At 39.9% G+C, this 17197-nt stretch overlaps 1 protein-coding gene across 1 annotated transcript in view; it reads right to left on the reverse strand.

Moving 5' to 3' along the window:
* LOC137425859 (uncharacterized) overlaps positions 1 to 17197 on the reverse strand; it is a 245516-nt gene that overhangs the window by 137667 nt on the left and 90652 nt on the right. Inside the window, exons 21-24 of the mRNA XM_078775229.1 lie at positions 10316 to 10391; positions 8984 to 9151; positions 7625 to 7741; positions 4138 to 4383 (exon numbers count right to left, since the gene is read on the reverse strand). Of these exons, the coding sequence (XP_078631355.1) occupies positions 4138 to 4383; positions 7625 to 7741; positions 8984 to 9151; positions 10316 to 10391 (607 nt within the window). The remainder of the gene's footprint in view (positions 1 to 4137; positions 4384 to 7624; positions 7742 to 8983; positions 9152 to 10315; positions 10392 to 17197) is intronic.

Consider the following 17197-nt stretch of genomic DNA (forward strand, 5'->3'; position numbering starts at 1 on the left):
AAGCAAAATATCACTTCAGATGTCCATTACACCAACAAGAATGTCGTGAAACAAAAGAAAGAAACACAAGCAACCCCGTGGGCCCCAAACCAAATTTTTGTTTAATTTATTTGTGGCTGTAACTTTTTTATTTTTAAATTCTTAGAATGGGGAAACTGAATAATTATTTCATTGACATGCCACTGTTTTCAACAATGGAAGCATGGCGACCTGGAGATATTTCACAAAAAAAGGTATTTTTGTGAATAATTGTTTGCATTTGTGAAATGCTATTGGAATGAAAGTAGGCATGGCTCACACTTGCTTTGTCTCGGCATTTGTCAATGTGAACAATGAATTTTTTGATCCAAATCAATATTAATTTAAAAAAATCAATGCAATATATTTTTATGTATATACAGTGCATTCAGAAAGTATTCAGACCCCTTCACTTTTTTCACATTTTGTTATTTTGCAAAAAACAATTTGCAAAAAAAAGCTGAAATCGCTTAAATTCATTTTTTTGCCTCATCAATCTACACTCAATACCCCATAATGACAAAGAGAAAACATGATTTTAGAAAGTTTTGCAAATTTATTAAAAAGAAAAAACTGAAATATCACATTGACATAAGTATTCAGACCCTTTGCTATGACACTTGAAATTTAGCTCAGGTGCCTCCCATTTCTCTTGTTCATCTTTCAGATGTTTCTACACCTTGATTGGAGTCCACCTGTGGTAAATTCAATTGATTGGACATGATTTGGAAAGGCACACACCTGTCTATATAAGGTCTAACAGCTGACAATGCATAGCAGAGCAAAAACCACGCCATGAGGTCAAAGGAACTGCCTGCAGAGCTCAGAGACAGGATTGTGTCGAGGCACAGATCTGGGGAAGGCTACAAAAAAAATTCTGCTGCATTGAAGGTTCCCAAGAGCACAGTGGCCACCATAATTCTTAAATGGAAGAAGTTTGGAACAACCAGGACTCTACCTAGAGCTGGCCGCCCGGCCAAACTGAGCAATCGGGGGAGAAGGGCCATGGTAAGAGAGGTGACCAAGAACCCGATGGTCACTCTGGCTGAGCTCCAGAGATCCTGTGTGGAGATGGGAGAAACTTCCAGAAGGACAAACATCACTGCAACACTCCACCGATCTGGGCTTTATGGCAGAGTGGCCAGACGGAAGCCTCTCCTCAGCGAAAGACACATGAAAGCCCGCTTGGAGTTTGCAAAAAAACACTTAAAGGACTCTCAGACTGTGAGAAACAAGATTCTGTGGTCTGACGAAACCAAGATTGAACTGTTTGGCCTTAATTATATGCATCATGTCTGGAGGAAACCAGGCACCGCTCATCACCTGCCCAATACCATCCCAACGGTGAAGCATGGTGGTGGCAGCATCATGCTGTGGGGGTGTTTTTCAGCAGCTGTGACTGTGGGACTGGTCAGGGTTTAGGGAACAATGAACGGAGCAAAGTACAGAGATATCCTCAATGAAAACCTGAAACAGAGCGTTCAGGACCTCAGAATTGGCTGAAGGTTCACCTTCCAACAGGACAATGACCCTAAGCACACAGCCAAGACAATGCAGGAGTGGCTTAGGGACAACTTTGTGAAGGTCCTTGAGTGGCCCAGCCAGAGCCCTGACTTGAACCCAATTGAACATCTCTGGAGAGACCTGAAAATGGCTGTCCACCGACGGTCCCCATCCAACCTGACATAACTTGAGACGATCTGCAGAGAGGAAAGGCAGAAAATCCCCAAATCCAGGTGTGCAAAGCTTGTCGTGTCATACCCAAGAAGACTCGAGGCTGTAATCGCTGGCAAAGGTGCTTCCACTAAGTACTGAGTTAAGGGTCTAAATACTTATGTCAATGTGATATTTCAGTTTTTTCTTTTCAATAAAATTGCAGAACTTTCTAAAATCCTGTTTTCTCTTTGTCATTATGGGGTATTGAGTGTAGATTGATGAGGGAAAAAATGAATTTAAACGATTTCAGCATAAGGCTGCAACATAACAAAATGTGAAAAACGTGAAGGGGTCTGAATACTTTCTGAATGCACTGTATATATATACTGTATATATATATATATATATATATATATATATATATACATATATATATATATATATATATATATATATATATATATATATATATATATATATCCAGTCACGTGAAAAAGTAAGTACACCCCATGTAAAGTTTTGACTTTTTCAACATATTTCAACATACAGCTATTTGATCTTCACTTAAACAATATTGATAGATAAAGGTGATATAATATAACAAATATCATGAAACATTTACATTTTGTAGTCCATTGCATAATTTAAATAAACATAAATGCAATTTTCGCATGTGGAAAAAGTAAGTACACCCTTGGCTCTAATAGGTGGTATTGCCCCCTTTGGCAGAAACAACCTCAAGTTGGCGTTTCTTATAACTGTCTACTAGTCTCTGACATCGAATGGGAGAAATTTTTGCCCACTCCTCCATGCAGAATTCTTTCAGCTTGTGCAATGGTTGAGGCGTTTCTTGCATGCAGAGCTCGTTTCAAATCCCCCCACAATATCTCGATGGGATTTAGATCCGGGCTTTGCGTTGGCCATTCCAGAACCCTCCATTTCTTTCTTTTCAGCCATTCCTTGGTGCATTTAATGGTATGTTTAGGGTCATTGTCATGTTACAAGGTCCACCTTCATTTGATCTTCAAATTTCTGACATATGGCCTCACATTATCCTCAAGCACCCTCTGGTACAATGAAGAATTCATCGTGGATTATATAATGGTGAGCTGCCCAGGCCCTGATGCAGCAAAGCTGCCCCAAACCATAATATTTCCACCACCATGCTTTATAGTTGGTATCAGGTTCTTGTGGTCAAATGCTGTCTTTGGTTTTTGCCAAACATGTCTTCTGGTACTGTGGCCAAATAGCTCTACCTTTGACTCATCTGTCCAGGGTACATTGTTCCAGATGTGCTGGTCTTTGCCTCGGTGTTCATTGGCAAACTTTAGTCTTGCCCTGATGTTCTTTCTGGACAGCAAAGGTTTCCACCTGGCACACCTCCCATTTCGATCAAACTTGTGCAGCCTCTTTCTAATGGTAGACTCGTGCACTTTGACATCAATCGTGGCAAGAGCTACCTGTAGGTCCCGTGATGACATTCTGGGGTTCTTAGAGACTTCTTTCAGCATCTTGCGGTCTGCTCTCGGGCTGAACTTGCTGGGGCGGCCTGGCCTGAACAAGTTGGCAGTTGTTTGGAATGTTCTCCACTTGCAGATGATCTTCCGGACAGTCGAATGATTGATTTCAAATTTTTTGGAGATCTTTTTTAAATCCCTTCCCAGACTCGTAGGCATCTATAACCTTCTTTCTGAAGGCTTCAGAGAGCTCTTTTGATCTAGGAATGGTGACGCCGCACACTTCAACAACAAAGAGCAAACAAAACTAAATGTCTGAGTTGTAAATAACACAGGTTCCTCCAAGATCCTCTCTAACGATGTTCTAATCATTTGCACCTGAGCTGGTGCACTTGATTGTAATTTACGTATTTGAAGTAGTGATAAATGTAGGGGTTTACTTACTTTTTCCACATGCGAAATTTGCATTTATGTTTATTTAAATTATACAATGGACAACAAAATGTAAATGTTTCATGATATTTGTTATATTATATCACCTTTATCTATCAATATTGTTTAAGTGAAGATCAAATAGCTGTATGTTGAAATATGTTGAAAAAGTCAAAACTTTACATGGGGTGTACTTACTTTTTCATGTGACTGTATATATATATATATATATATATATATATATATATATATATATATATATATATATATATATATATATATATATATATATATATATATATATGTATATATATATATATATATATATATATATATATATATATATATACATATATATATATATTGACCCTGCACATGCCTGTGCCTTTGGTGTCTCATACTCATATGGTACGACTTCCAACTTTATGTGACAATTTATTTGGAAGGAAACGCAAAAAAATGACGCACAGACATTGGATCACGTACAATACATATCACGGAGGCTGTGACTTTGTCACTTTACAATTAAGCACAAGCTTACTGCATAGAGAAGGTGAAGGAATGAGTGACTTACTCAGAACAACTTTGGTTGATACCAACTTCACCTTTGCTTCGTGTGTTGCTTTGCCAAATGCTGTATTGTTTGTGGTTAGAATATCGAACAAGCAGGACTCGTCATCTCCACATTCTGCCTTTGCCTTCGCAATTTCATCTTCTGATTTACTTTTGAGCAAATCCTCCAAGAACACGGGCTCATAACCTGACTTGTGTTTGTTCTCTGATGGTTCCGTGAATATTGATTCTTCTGGTTTGACTTCCCCTGCAATTCAGGAAAACAATACTTTTTTGGAAGAATGCATGGTTCATAAATACCTTGGGTCGATTATATATTGTATACATATATATATATATATACCTGGTACCTGGAATATATATATATATATATATATATATATATATATATATATATATATATATATATATATATATATATATATATATATATATCGATATATATATCGTTACTTTAGCGAATGAGAAGGAAGAAGGAAATGGATAAAACAATTTATAACGAGAACGGCACTCGTGGACGTCACGACGTCGACCGATATGCCTCCACCCACATTATCACATATTATCGGACATACTTGTACCAAGTTTTGATTTAAATCCCTTCAGCTGTTTTCAAGTATCACAATTTTACCTGACAGGGCCGCTGACCTTCGATGCCAAAATCGAATCCAATTATCTTTACATCATTGTACATACGTGTACCACGTTTGACATGCATCCCTTCAGCCATTCTTAAGGCTATAGCGGTTACGAAAACCTATTACAAACTCTGACCGTTGACCGACACTGCACTTGTGGGAGATTGGGTTGCAGGAATTTAAGTTCAGTAATCTGTTGGTGTGGGTTTGTTTCCTATAAGTTGGTGTGGGTGTGGGACTGTGGGTTGATATATATATATATATATACTTGTACAAAGCCCGTAAAAAATGACGGGTTGGAACAGTTTGTGACGGTGCAGCCACGTGAGCACTGCGCATGTGAAAGTCTGAAGTCTGGGCCTCCTGTCAGGGGTGCTTTTTGTTAGACATCCTACAGACATAAATGAACACTCGTTTTACTCTGCGCGCATTGTACATCACATGCAGCAAATTTCACCTCCCTGTGCCTTGTATTTATTTTTATTTTTTTTTGTATACTGAATCGAGGCTCGTGAAAGAGCTAACATTTATTTCACAAACAAATCAACCAGACAAACAAAATATACAAAAAGAGGGAGCGGAAGACAAGATGGGGAGAGAAGGGGAAGTGGGACTTTTGTGATTTAAAAAATACCGCTCAGTTTGCCTTGACCTTGAGGCTCAGTTTGCAAGCCACCGTCTACAATTCCAATGCAAGAGACATAATTACTCTTCATTTGGGTCTTCTGAGTCCTTTGGGTCTTTAAAGACCTTTAAAGATATTTTAGGTATTTAAAGATCTTTGGGGTATTTTGTGTCTTTGGGGTAATTTGGGGTCCACTGGGTTGTCAGGGTCTTTAAGGGGCTCCAGGGTCTTTTTGGTCTTTTGGATTGTTTGGGTCTTTGGAGTCTTTAAGGGTTTATGGGGTATTTTGGGTCTTCGGGTCTTTTGGGGTCTTTGGGTCCTCAGGATCTTTTGTGTCTTTTGGGTCTTCTGGTTCATCGGCGTCTTTTGGGTCATTTGAGTCTTTTGGGTCATTTGAATCTTTTGGGTCCACGAGGTCTTTTGAGTCATTTGCGTATTTTGGGTCCTCGATGTTGATATTTGGGGTATTTAAAGATCTTTGGGGTATTTTGTGTCTTAGGGGTAATTTGGGGGTCCACTGGGTTGTCAGGGTGTTTAAGGAGCTCCAGGGTCTTTTTGGTCTTTTGGATTGTTTGAGTCTTTGGAGTATTTAAGGGTCTATGGGGTATTTTGGGTCTTGGGGTCTTTTGGGGTCTTTGGGTCTTTTTGGTCTTTGGGCTCTTTTCAGTCTTTGTTGTATTTAAAGGTCTTTGTGGTATTTTGGGTCTTTAAGGGTCTTGAGGTCTTTTAGGTATTCGAAGTCTTTGGGAAATTTTGGGTCTTTAGTGTCTTTTGGGTTTTTGTGGTCTTTTGGATATTTAAGGGTCTTGGTGTCTTCGGGGTATTTTGGGTTTTCAGGGACTTGTCGGTCTTTTAAGTACTCTGGGTCATTTGGGTCCTTGGGGTCTTCAGGGTATTTTAGGGTCTGTGGGGTATTTTGGGTCTTCGGGGTGTTTTGGGTGTTTTAAAGTCATCGGGGTCTTTTGGGGTCTTTGGGTGTTTATGGGTTTTCGGGGTCTTTAAGTGTCTTCGGGGTCTTGAGAGTCTTCTTGGTCTTTTGGGTCTTTAAGGATCTTGGGGCCTTTGGGGGTTTTTGGGTCTTTGGAGTGTTTTGGGTATTTTGGGTCTTTAACAGTCTTCAGTGTCTTCAGGGTATTTTGGATGCTTGGGGCCCATTGGGTCTTCAGGTTCTTTTGTGTATTTGTGGTATTTTGGGTCTTCGGAGTCCTTGGGGTCTTCTGGTTCCTTTGGGTCATTTGGGGCCTCGGGATTGTTTGGGTCTTTTGGATCCTCGGGGTCTTTTGGGTCTTCCTGTTATTTTGGGTGTTTGGGGTCCATTGGGTCTTCATGGTCTTTTCAGTCTTTTGGGTCTTTGGGGTCCTCAGGGTATTTAGGGTATTTTAGGTAATCATGGTCTTTAAGGTTTTTAACAGTGTTCAGGGTGTTTTGGGTCTACGAGGTATTTTGGGTGTTTGGGGTCCATTGGGTCTTCATGGTCTTTTCAGTCTTTTGGGTATTTGGGGTATTTTGGATCTTCGGAGTCCTTGGGGGTGTTTTGGGTCATCGGGATTGTTTGGATGACCACTCTGATGGACGTTAAACTGGCGTCCCATCTTCCAACATTAGTTGATGGACATTAAATATCCCCACGGTGTCCTTCACAAAGAGTCGGCGAGCTATCGCCGGCACCCTGAACAAATTACAAATTCCTGCCAGAACGACTGCTGGGAAGGCAATGGCAACCAACCCAGTATAATCCTTGCTCAGAAAGCCGCTTTGGCGGCACCGACACTCACCGACGAGTCTGGTACATTAGATATCGAATATAAGTGACAACTTAATAATGAAAGGGAAATGAAAGCCGTTTAAAAAGGATCGACATGGCCATATAGAGAGGAGTGGGGGAGGGAGCGGGATGTGAGGAGAGGGAGAGGGAGAGAGGGAGTGGGGGAGGGAGCGGGATGTGAGGAGAGGGAGAGGGAGAGAGGGAGTGGGGGAGGGAGCGGGATGTGAGGAGAGGGAGAGGGAGAGAGGGAGTGGGGGAGGGAGCGGGATGTGAGGAGAGGGAGAGGGAGAGAGGGAGTGGGGGAGGGAGCGGGATGTGAGGAGAGGGAGAGGGAGAGAGGGAGTGGGGGATACTTTTACGAGCTTTTCCAGTCACTTGGGACAGGTCCTCTTCCCAGAGGAGTATTTTTATATTATGACCATTTGGTCATACTTTGAGGACAGCACAGCATATAACTCACAGGTCATGCCGAAATCAAAGAAAAGTGTCTTTTCATCTGGTGGGTCGTCACCAGAAAACGGAATTACTGTTCCATTCCGAGCAATGAAATCGTCTTGGCCATAATTGTTGAACAGCCCTAGAAAAGAGAAATAACACATTTATAAGATGCTGCTTTTCCTACTTTTGTGTATTTTATGAATCCCCATCCCACATAAAGAAAACTCAAACCGACAAACACAAATCTAGGAATGTGTTTCTAGGAATTCTAGGAAATCTAGGAATTCCACAAATCTAGGAATGTGTTTCTAGGAATTCTAGGAAATCTAGGAATTCCACAAATCTAGGAATGTGTTTCTAGGAATTCTAGGAAATCTAGGAATTCCACTAATCTATGAATGTGTTTCTAGGAATTCTAGGAAATCTAGGAATTCCACAAATCTAGGAATGTGTTTCTAGGAATTCTAGGAAATCTAGGAATTCCACAAATCTAGGAATGTGTTTCTAGGAATTCTAGGAAATCTAGGAATTCCACAAATCTAGGAATGTGCGTCACAATCCACAAATATCGTATGGGCTTGTCCGTTGTTTTCCGTGGTTTGAGGACAAAATAAAGGTTGACGACGATGACAACGACATTTCTTCATTGATATTTTACTTCTTTACTGATAGCTGCACATTAACTTTGTATTTTAATGCAGCAATTAAACACAATATAATTTCATGATGGACAAGTCAGGAGACGACGATGGTTCACGAGCGAGCGGTATTCAATGACAAAGGACGGAATATAACCGAACAGGCCCGGAAATGTCAAAACGAAGGTTGCTGACCTTGAAATGAGATAGAAAATAAAGTATAATCAGTTATGACGTTAGTTAGCTGCACAATACCGAAAATTCGGTGAAAAATGAAATGAAAAAAATAAATAAAAAAACATTTTAAAAATGAACAAAAAATGAAAAATCCAGCTCCGTGGGGCCAGACACGTGACATTGACCTAACAAAATATCGAAACCCCTGTCAGATTCCACCAAAGCCCTCAGAGAAGATGTAGCTTGAACTCGATTACCCCCTAGAAAGACATCTTTTCCGGGCGTGGCACCGCCCACAATGGGCGCAATACGCCCACTCTAGGCAGTACACAACTAGATCATGATATCAACCTCCCACCCAAGTTTCATCAAGATCGGATGATATCATCGGGTAGTTATGCTGCGGACACACACACACACACACACACACACACACACACACACACACACACACACACACACACACGACGAATACAGTGGTCACTTGATAACTCGTGAACCAAAAACACATGACAAAATCAGCTTTCAATAATTCACCCAAAGGCTTTTCTTTGCAGTAAACGTACCGAGGAGGCCACAGGTTTGATTCTGGAATTCAATCGGGAGGCTCACGGTCAATTGTAAAGCTCCAAGTACAGCTGATACATTGATTGAAGCTCCGCTGGGAAATTCGGCGGACACTGTATTTGGCTCTGGCCTCGATAATTCCGTTTGGTTGAAAGTTACATTTTTACCTGAAAAAGGAGCCGAGCAAACACACATCGTTATCACAATGTTGCTGGAAACAAAGTAATGAAGTAATGTCAGAAATAACTTGGCAATGATTTTACAAGTTTTTACTTTGACGATGTATTTCCTTCCTGGGTGAATAACGTTGAAACAACGTAGAAAAAACGGTTTACAAAAACGTTACATAAACGTTGCATAAACGTTGCATAAACGTTGCAGGAAAACGTTTCCGTAACGGTTTACTGAGGTATTGGCCAAACGTGGACACATTGTGTGAATTCAGTGATCAAGAGTTGAAATTTTGCATCAATAGTGTAAATAGAAAGTGTGGGTGGTTGACGTAATATTTTTGACCTTCACCTAATTTTAAGGTCATGACATAAATATTAAGACATTTTAACTTTTTTTCATGATAACTTGACAAAGGTTTGTCCGATCAGAACGAAATTGCCCTCTCGATAGCCGAGAGGCAAGGCACATTTATGCTTAATTTCCATCATACCCCTACGAAGGTCATTGTCAAATGGCAGTCTGAAAAATATATAATGTGGTCATGGCGAAATAGCGCGAGCGGTCCAAAGAAAATAACGCGTTTTTTATCAACACTCAATTTTGCCAATGTGGAATCTCAAAGACAACTTGGCCTTCCAATATGTTCTTGCATCATAATAGTAGACCTGCATTGAAGTTGTGCACCTGATATTTGGTGAGTGTCATTGACCTACTTTTGAAAGATGATAAAAAAAACAGTTGATGAAGATGAAAAAGACGGATTTCTTTGGCTGGAAGAACATGGGTGTTAATTTACAGAAACCCAAGACTCCTGGGGTAATTGATTAAGTGAGAGCTGATTGGTCCAATGCATAAAGATAAACCTTCAATAACATATATATATATATATACATTAAAAAAAAAAAAAAAAAAAATCTGGATTATATCTGGATTATATTTATTGTCGATATGTTTGTCGATATGTACGTATATATGTACATATATATATATATATATATATATATATATATATATATATATATATATATATACACACATATATATAAAATAATAATTATATATATATATATATATATATATATATAAATATATATAATCTGTCAAGAACAGACAAGCATTCTATTTGCACCATCTGTGAGATGTCAGCATTCATTCACCTGACAAATCCAGATACATTGGCTTTCCATTCAGTGAAATATTGACATTTTCCTCTCCAGAAAGTTTCCATTCCACCTGAAAAATAAATTAGTTAAAAAAATACTGATGCATCAAATCCCGACTTGCAAATATAAATATATAATTTACATTATTAAGTGCATGGAGATTATATACTTTATGGAAGCAATTGCAATGATTACTCATTGTGAATCCAAAGATGTGTAGTATGTGTTATAGCTTGCATGTTCAGTCAAGTGAAAAAGTAAGTGCACCCCATGTAAAGTTTTGACTTTTTCAACATATTTCAACATACAGCTATTTGATCTTCATTTCAACAATATTAATAGATCAAGGTGATATAATATAACAAATATCATGAAACATTTACATTTTGTAGTCCATTGTATAATTTAAATAAACATGAATGCATATTTCGCATGTGGAAAAAGTAAGTACACCCCGACATTTATCACTACTTCAAATACGTAAAATTAGAATCAGGTGCACCAGCTCAGGTGCAAATGATTAGAACATCGTGAGAGAGGATCTTGGAGGAACCTGTCTTATTTAAACCTCAGACATTTCGTTTGGTTTGCTTTTTGTTGTTGAAATGCGGCGTCACCATGCCTAGATCAAAAGAACTCTCTGAGGCCTTCAGAAAGAAGGTTATAGATGCCTACAAGTCTGGGAAGAGATTTAAAAAGATATCCAAACAATTTGAAATCAATCATTCGACTGTCCGGAAGATAATCTACAAGTGGAGAAGATTCCAAACAACTGCCAACTTGTTCAGGCCAGGCCGCCCCAGCAAGTTCAGCACGATAGCAGGCCGCAAGATGCTGAAAGAAGTCTCTAAGAACCCCAGAATGTCATCACGGGACCTACAGGTAGCTCTTGCCACTGTTGATGTCAAAGTGCATGAGTTTCCATAAGAAAGGGGCTGCACAAATTTGATCTACATGGGAGGTGTGCCAGGAGGAAACCTTTTCTGTCCAGAAAGAACATCAGGGCAAGACTAAAGTTTGCCAATGAACACCAAGGCAAAGACCAGCACTTCTGGAACAATGTGCTCTGGACAGATTAGTCAAAGGTAGAGCTATTTGGCCACTGTACCAGAAGACTTGTTTGGCGAAAACCAAAGACAGCATTTGACCACAAGAACCTGATACCAACTGCAAAGCATGGTGGTGGAAATATTATGGTTTGGGGCAGCTTTGCTGCTTCAGGGCCTGGGCAGCTCACCATCATAGAATGTACTATGAATTCTTCATTGTACCAGAGGGTGCTTGAGGATAATGTGAGGCCATCTGTCGGAAAGTTGAAGCTCAACCTCAGGTGGACCTTGCAACATGACAACGACCCTAAACATACCAGTAAAATCCACCAAGGAATTGGCTGAAAATAAAGAAATGGAGGGTTCTGGAATGGCCAAGTCAAAGCCCGGATCTAAATCCCATCGAGATGTTGTGGGGGGACTTGAAACGAGCTGTGTATGCAAGAAACCCCTCAAACATCGCACAGCTGAAAGAATTCTGCATGGAGGAGTGGGCAAAAATGTCACTGTCGATGTCAGAGACTGGGAGACAGTTATAAGAAACGCCTACTTGAGGTTGTTTCTGCCAAAGGTGGCAATACCACCTATTAGAGCCAAGGGTGTACTTACTTTTTCCACATGCGAAATTTGCATTTATGTTTATTTAAATTATACAATGGACTACAAAATGTAAATGTTTCATGATATTTGTTATATTATATCACCTTTATCTGTCAATATTGTTGAAATGAAGATCAATTAGCTGTATGTTGAAATATGTTGAAAAGGTCAAAACTTTACATGGGGTGTACTTATTTTTCACGTGACTGTATATGAGAAATACAATTTCCCTCTTCGGCACTCATCCTTCAGTAACCCGGCTTGTAAAATACGAAATGAAAGACCAATCCAATTGAGTGAAATTTATGAAACATATTTCAATTTCATCAAAACAATATGAAGCCGATTGTATGAAGGTCCTGTGATGAAGCTGAGTCGATGGGCCTATCACTTTTCCATCGCAGACAAGTCGGTGCAATCTTTGTCTTCTACCTTTCTGGTCTTGACTTTCTCGTTTAACTTTATGGTCTTTCACTCCGTGCTCTTTTCATGCCCCTTCTCTCCTCCTCCCTCTCACCCAGGGTTCTGCAGGACTCATGGGGTCCATCATAAACCCTCTTCTGGTAAGACTTCCAAATCCACAATCTCTGCTCACATTCACTCAGTTCTTCCTCTTCTTTCCTGCCTGTGGAACAAACTCTTACATTCTCTTCAATCTATCAAGAGCAGCATAAAACGCCCCTCCCTATATATGGAACGGTTTTTCTATATGCAACTTTAACATGGGGACTGAAAATTCATTTCTTGGCTTCTAATGGATGAAATTTGCTGCAAATTTCATAAGTAAATGCTTTATACATCGAGGTAATGTATTCCAAATTCCCGTAATGTCCGTTTTCACACTCTTGCGTTGCATGCACGAAAACCCTCGAATAAACTTTGGTGTCGGTCAGACTGTCTGTCTGTCTGTCTGTCCTTCCGTCCGCCCGAAATGTGTTGGCGCTCATATCTCAAAGGCTATACATTGAAACTAGCTGAAACTTGGAATATACATCGGCCAGTGCATCTAATTAATGGCTTTCAAAACAAATTCCACCTAAGTGCCATCGTTTTTGCTTGGCTCATAGGGGCGAACCCCAAAAAGTTGGACATCGAAAAATGTTGACACCGGTAGTAATCAATATAAAATGCATGCAATATAGCATGACTGATATACACATGCAATATATATGTGATACACAGGGGAGTCCAGGGCTCCTGGTAGTTTGTTTACAGACTACACCACTTCCCCAATATGGGGTGGGGCACCCAAAATAAGTAATTTGAAGGCAATTCCCCAAAGGTAAGTGTTCAATTAACTGAACAAAGAGATTTCAAATTAATAGAATTTTTTTGAAAGTTTGGTAGGAGATCACAATACAACACTTTATTAAACTTGAGAATATCCCAAATGATGAATAGCAGCCAAGTAATAAAACCTATCAAAAGAACAGCAGCTGACAGCACTGAACAAATATCCTTTTCACAAGCGATCAGGGGTTACCCAGAACACGGTGGAAACACTCCACTGTACATCTTCGTCTGTCGGTTACATGCACACACCCACTGGTCCTGAACAGCCAGGAATTCACTGGAGTACAAAAACTCGAAAATACACTTCTTGAGCAGACGCACCCAAGCACAGCACCCTAGCTAGGTCAACCAGGAAGTACTATCGCAGAGGACCCGAGCAATAGTGGTCTCCCGATATGCCTGCACAGCTAGCTTATAAAGCCAAAAGGGACGGAACCAATATAATTTTCTCTGACGGCGACTAATGATTCGTCCCACAGGCTACATATACATAGCACACATACATATATATATATATATGAAACAATATACATAAAATATATACACACATATAATACAACATAGCAATGATTATACACATGATATACAATGCAATGCAATATATGGCCACTTACAGTGGCTATAGAAAATGAGGGACATTCTCAGGAAAAATTCCAGGGGCATTGAAAAGGCCCCTTTATATGGTATGTGCCATGTGGCAAACTATAGAAAATGAAGGACATTCTTGGGAAAAATTCCAGGGGCATTGAAAAGGCCCCTTTATATGGTATGTGCCATGTGGCAAACTATAGAAAATGAAGGACATTCTTGGGAAAAATTCCAGGGGCATTGAAAAGGCCCCTTTATATGGTATGTGCCATGTGGCAAACTATAGAAAATGAAGGACATTATTGGGAAAAATTCCAGGGGCATTGAAAAGGCCCCTTTATATGGTATGTGCCATGTGGCAAACTATAGAAAATGAAGGACATTCTTGGGAAAAATTCCAGGGGCATTGAAAAGGCCCCTTTATATGGTATGTGCCATGTGGCAAACTAGAGAAAATGAAGGACATCCTTGGGAAAAATTCCAGGGGCATTGAAAAGGCCCCTTTATATGGTATGTGCCATGTGGCAAACTATAGAAAATGAAGGACATTCTTGGGAAAAATTCCAGGGGCATTGAAAAGGCCCCTTTATATGGTATGTGCCATGTGGCAAACTATAGAAAATGAAGGACATTCTTGGGAAAAATTCCAGGGGCATTGAAAAGGCCCCTTTATATGGTATGTGCCATGTGGCAAACTATAGAAAATGAAGGACATTATTGGGAAAAATTCCAGGGGCATTAAAAATGCCCCTTTATATGGTATGTGCCATGTGGCAAACTATAGAAAATGAAGGACATTCTTGGGAAAAATTCCAGGGGCATTGAAAAGGCCCCTTTATATGGTATGTGCCATGTGGCAAACTAGAGAAAATGAAGGACATTCTTGGGAAAAATTCCAGGGGCATTGAAAAGGCCCCTTTATATGGTATGTGCCATGTGGCAAACTATAGAAAATGAAGGACATTCTTGGGAAAAATTCCAGGGGCATTGAAAAGGCCCCTTTATATGGTATGTGCCATGTGGCAAACTATAGAAAATGAAGGACATTATTGGGAAAAATTCCAGGGGCATTGAAAAGGCCCCTTTATATGGTAAGTGCCATGTGGCAAACTAGAGAAAATGAAGGACATTCTTGGGAAAAATTCCAGGGGCATTTAAAATGCCCCTTTATATGGTATGTGCCATGTGGCAAACTATAGAAAATGAAGGACATTCTTGGGAAAAATTCCAGGGGCATTGAAAAGGCCCCTTTATATGGTAAGTGCCATGTGGCAAACTATAGAAAATGAAGGACATTCTTGGGAAAAATTCCAGGGGCATTGAAAATGCCCCTTTATATGGTATGTGCCATGTGGCAAACTAGAGAAAATGAAGGACATTCTTGGGAAAAATTCCAGGGGCATTGAAAAGGCCCCTTTATATGGTATGTGCCATGTGGCAAACTATAGAAAAGAAGGGATATTCCATGGATTGTAGAAAATGCCAAACAATAGAAAATAAGGGACATTCAAAAAATCTCGTGTGCATGCTGGACTACCCTTGTGTTCGTAGGAGGAACCATGTAATGCTCTAGAAAAGTTTATATAAAGGGGTGCCCTACATATATAGGCTAAAACCCATCAGTACGTAAAGTTTTCTGTGTACCTTGAAAAGGAAACCACATAACATAATATGCATGTGTGTGATTAATTTATTTTAAAAATAATAAAGTTAGTATGTACGATGCACCAACCAATTGCAGAGATGTGGAGTGTGATGTATTCTTCAGGACAAGTGTTGGACAAGTGCGATGTGTATACATATTATAGGCAACAATTGGATTACATGTCAAAAGAATTGCACACATGTGCAGTGCAGCCAATTTTGCCAGTCCCTTTTGGATCATAATTGCACATTAAATAAACTTGCAAGTGTTGACATTGCAGACATATTGGACAAACGTGATAATTAGAGATGATGGATGAATTGTATATGTACAAGGCCTGGGCGATAATGGAAAAACCTATATCACGATGATGGACCTCATTATCACGATTATCGCGATAATATAAATAATGTAATTCGCATCTTGAGAGCCATGCAGCACACAATAACAATATACATATAAACGACCTGAATACGCGGAGAGGTATGTGTGTTTGGTCGGACTCTATTTCATAATTCTGTTGCAATTTGTTTAAAGTCAAACCTCTTTTTCCCTGGAGGAAATTGCTTGCTCCGTTTGCCGAGTGACTGGACGAGCAGTTTGCAAAGTGCTTGATACGGAACGAGTGGCTTGGAAAGCGATATCAAGCTGCTTGCTAACAGAACACACTGAGGAAGCTGCTTGCCAATTGGGACATTTGAGGAGAAAGTCATACATGATCATATTGAGACACTTAAAATATCGTCTTTGATGTGGAACGTCACGAATAATAAATGCCAAGCAATCCTATGTCGTGACAAAAATAGGACAGCCGGTCCTGAAGCTCACCTGGATCAGGAGCAACAGTCACTCAAACCACCCACAGACCCTGATATTTTTAATGCCTTGACCAAACTTTAGTACATCATGGACGATGAAAGTTGTGATGAAGTTTCATTGAAATAGTGTGTGTAGTTTCAAAGAAGAGAGCAAATACCTATTTTGGGGGAGGGGTCAAATCCCCCCACCCTCCTCCTCGTAGACCCCTTAAATGAGTGCAGATTTTGATGTGGTAAATACACCTTCGTTAGCCATCAGGTATGAAGCTTGTGGCCAGGTTTAATCGAAATCGTGTATTTGGTTCAAGCGATAATGACTGAAGTGTTGACAGACTCACTGACTCACTGACTCACCTTCGGACACTACTCGAATGCATAAGCTCACAGGACTAAAGTGCAGGTCCGCAACCCGAGTACGCTCACCTCCTCAATATTTGAGATGATTTTGATTCAGTGCTTAACTTCACACACAGACAAAGCAAACTCAAACGGATCGCCGATTTCGACACTGGAAGCACCGCGGCGCCTTGAATTGTTACCTCCGTCACCAAAGGTGAATGGAGTTTATGTTTTCACCCGTCTGTTTGTTACTTATAGTGTAGCAGCATAGCAAACCTGTTGTGCATTTTGTGATACAAGCACCAAATTTGGCACAAATGTACATTAATATGTTGCGAACATTTTCAGATATTGGGCCACTTGAAATTCCGTAATTTTTTTTTTCAAATTTTTTCAAATTTCGTAATTTCAAATTTTTCGGGTGACACCGTCACAATTTCGGTCTTCGAGGCCGGCCGATATAGTGGGGCGGCTTAGCCCAAATATTCAAAAGAATTGTGCATTTTGTGATACAAGCACCAAATTTGGCACAAATGTACATTAA

This window comes from Myxine glutinosa, chromosome 4 (assembly GCF_964187855.1).
Source record: "Myxine glutinosa chromosome 4, kmMyxGlut1.1, whole genome shotgun sequence".
Classification (NCBI taxonomy): domain Eukaryota; kingdom Metazoa; phylum Chordata; class Myxini; order Myxiniformes; family Myxinidae; genus Myxine; species Myxine glutinosa.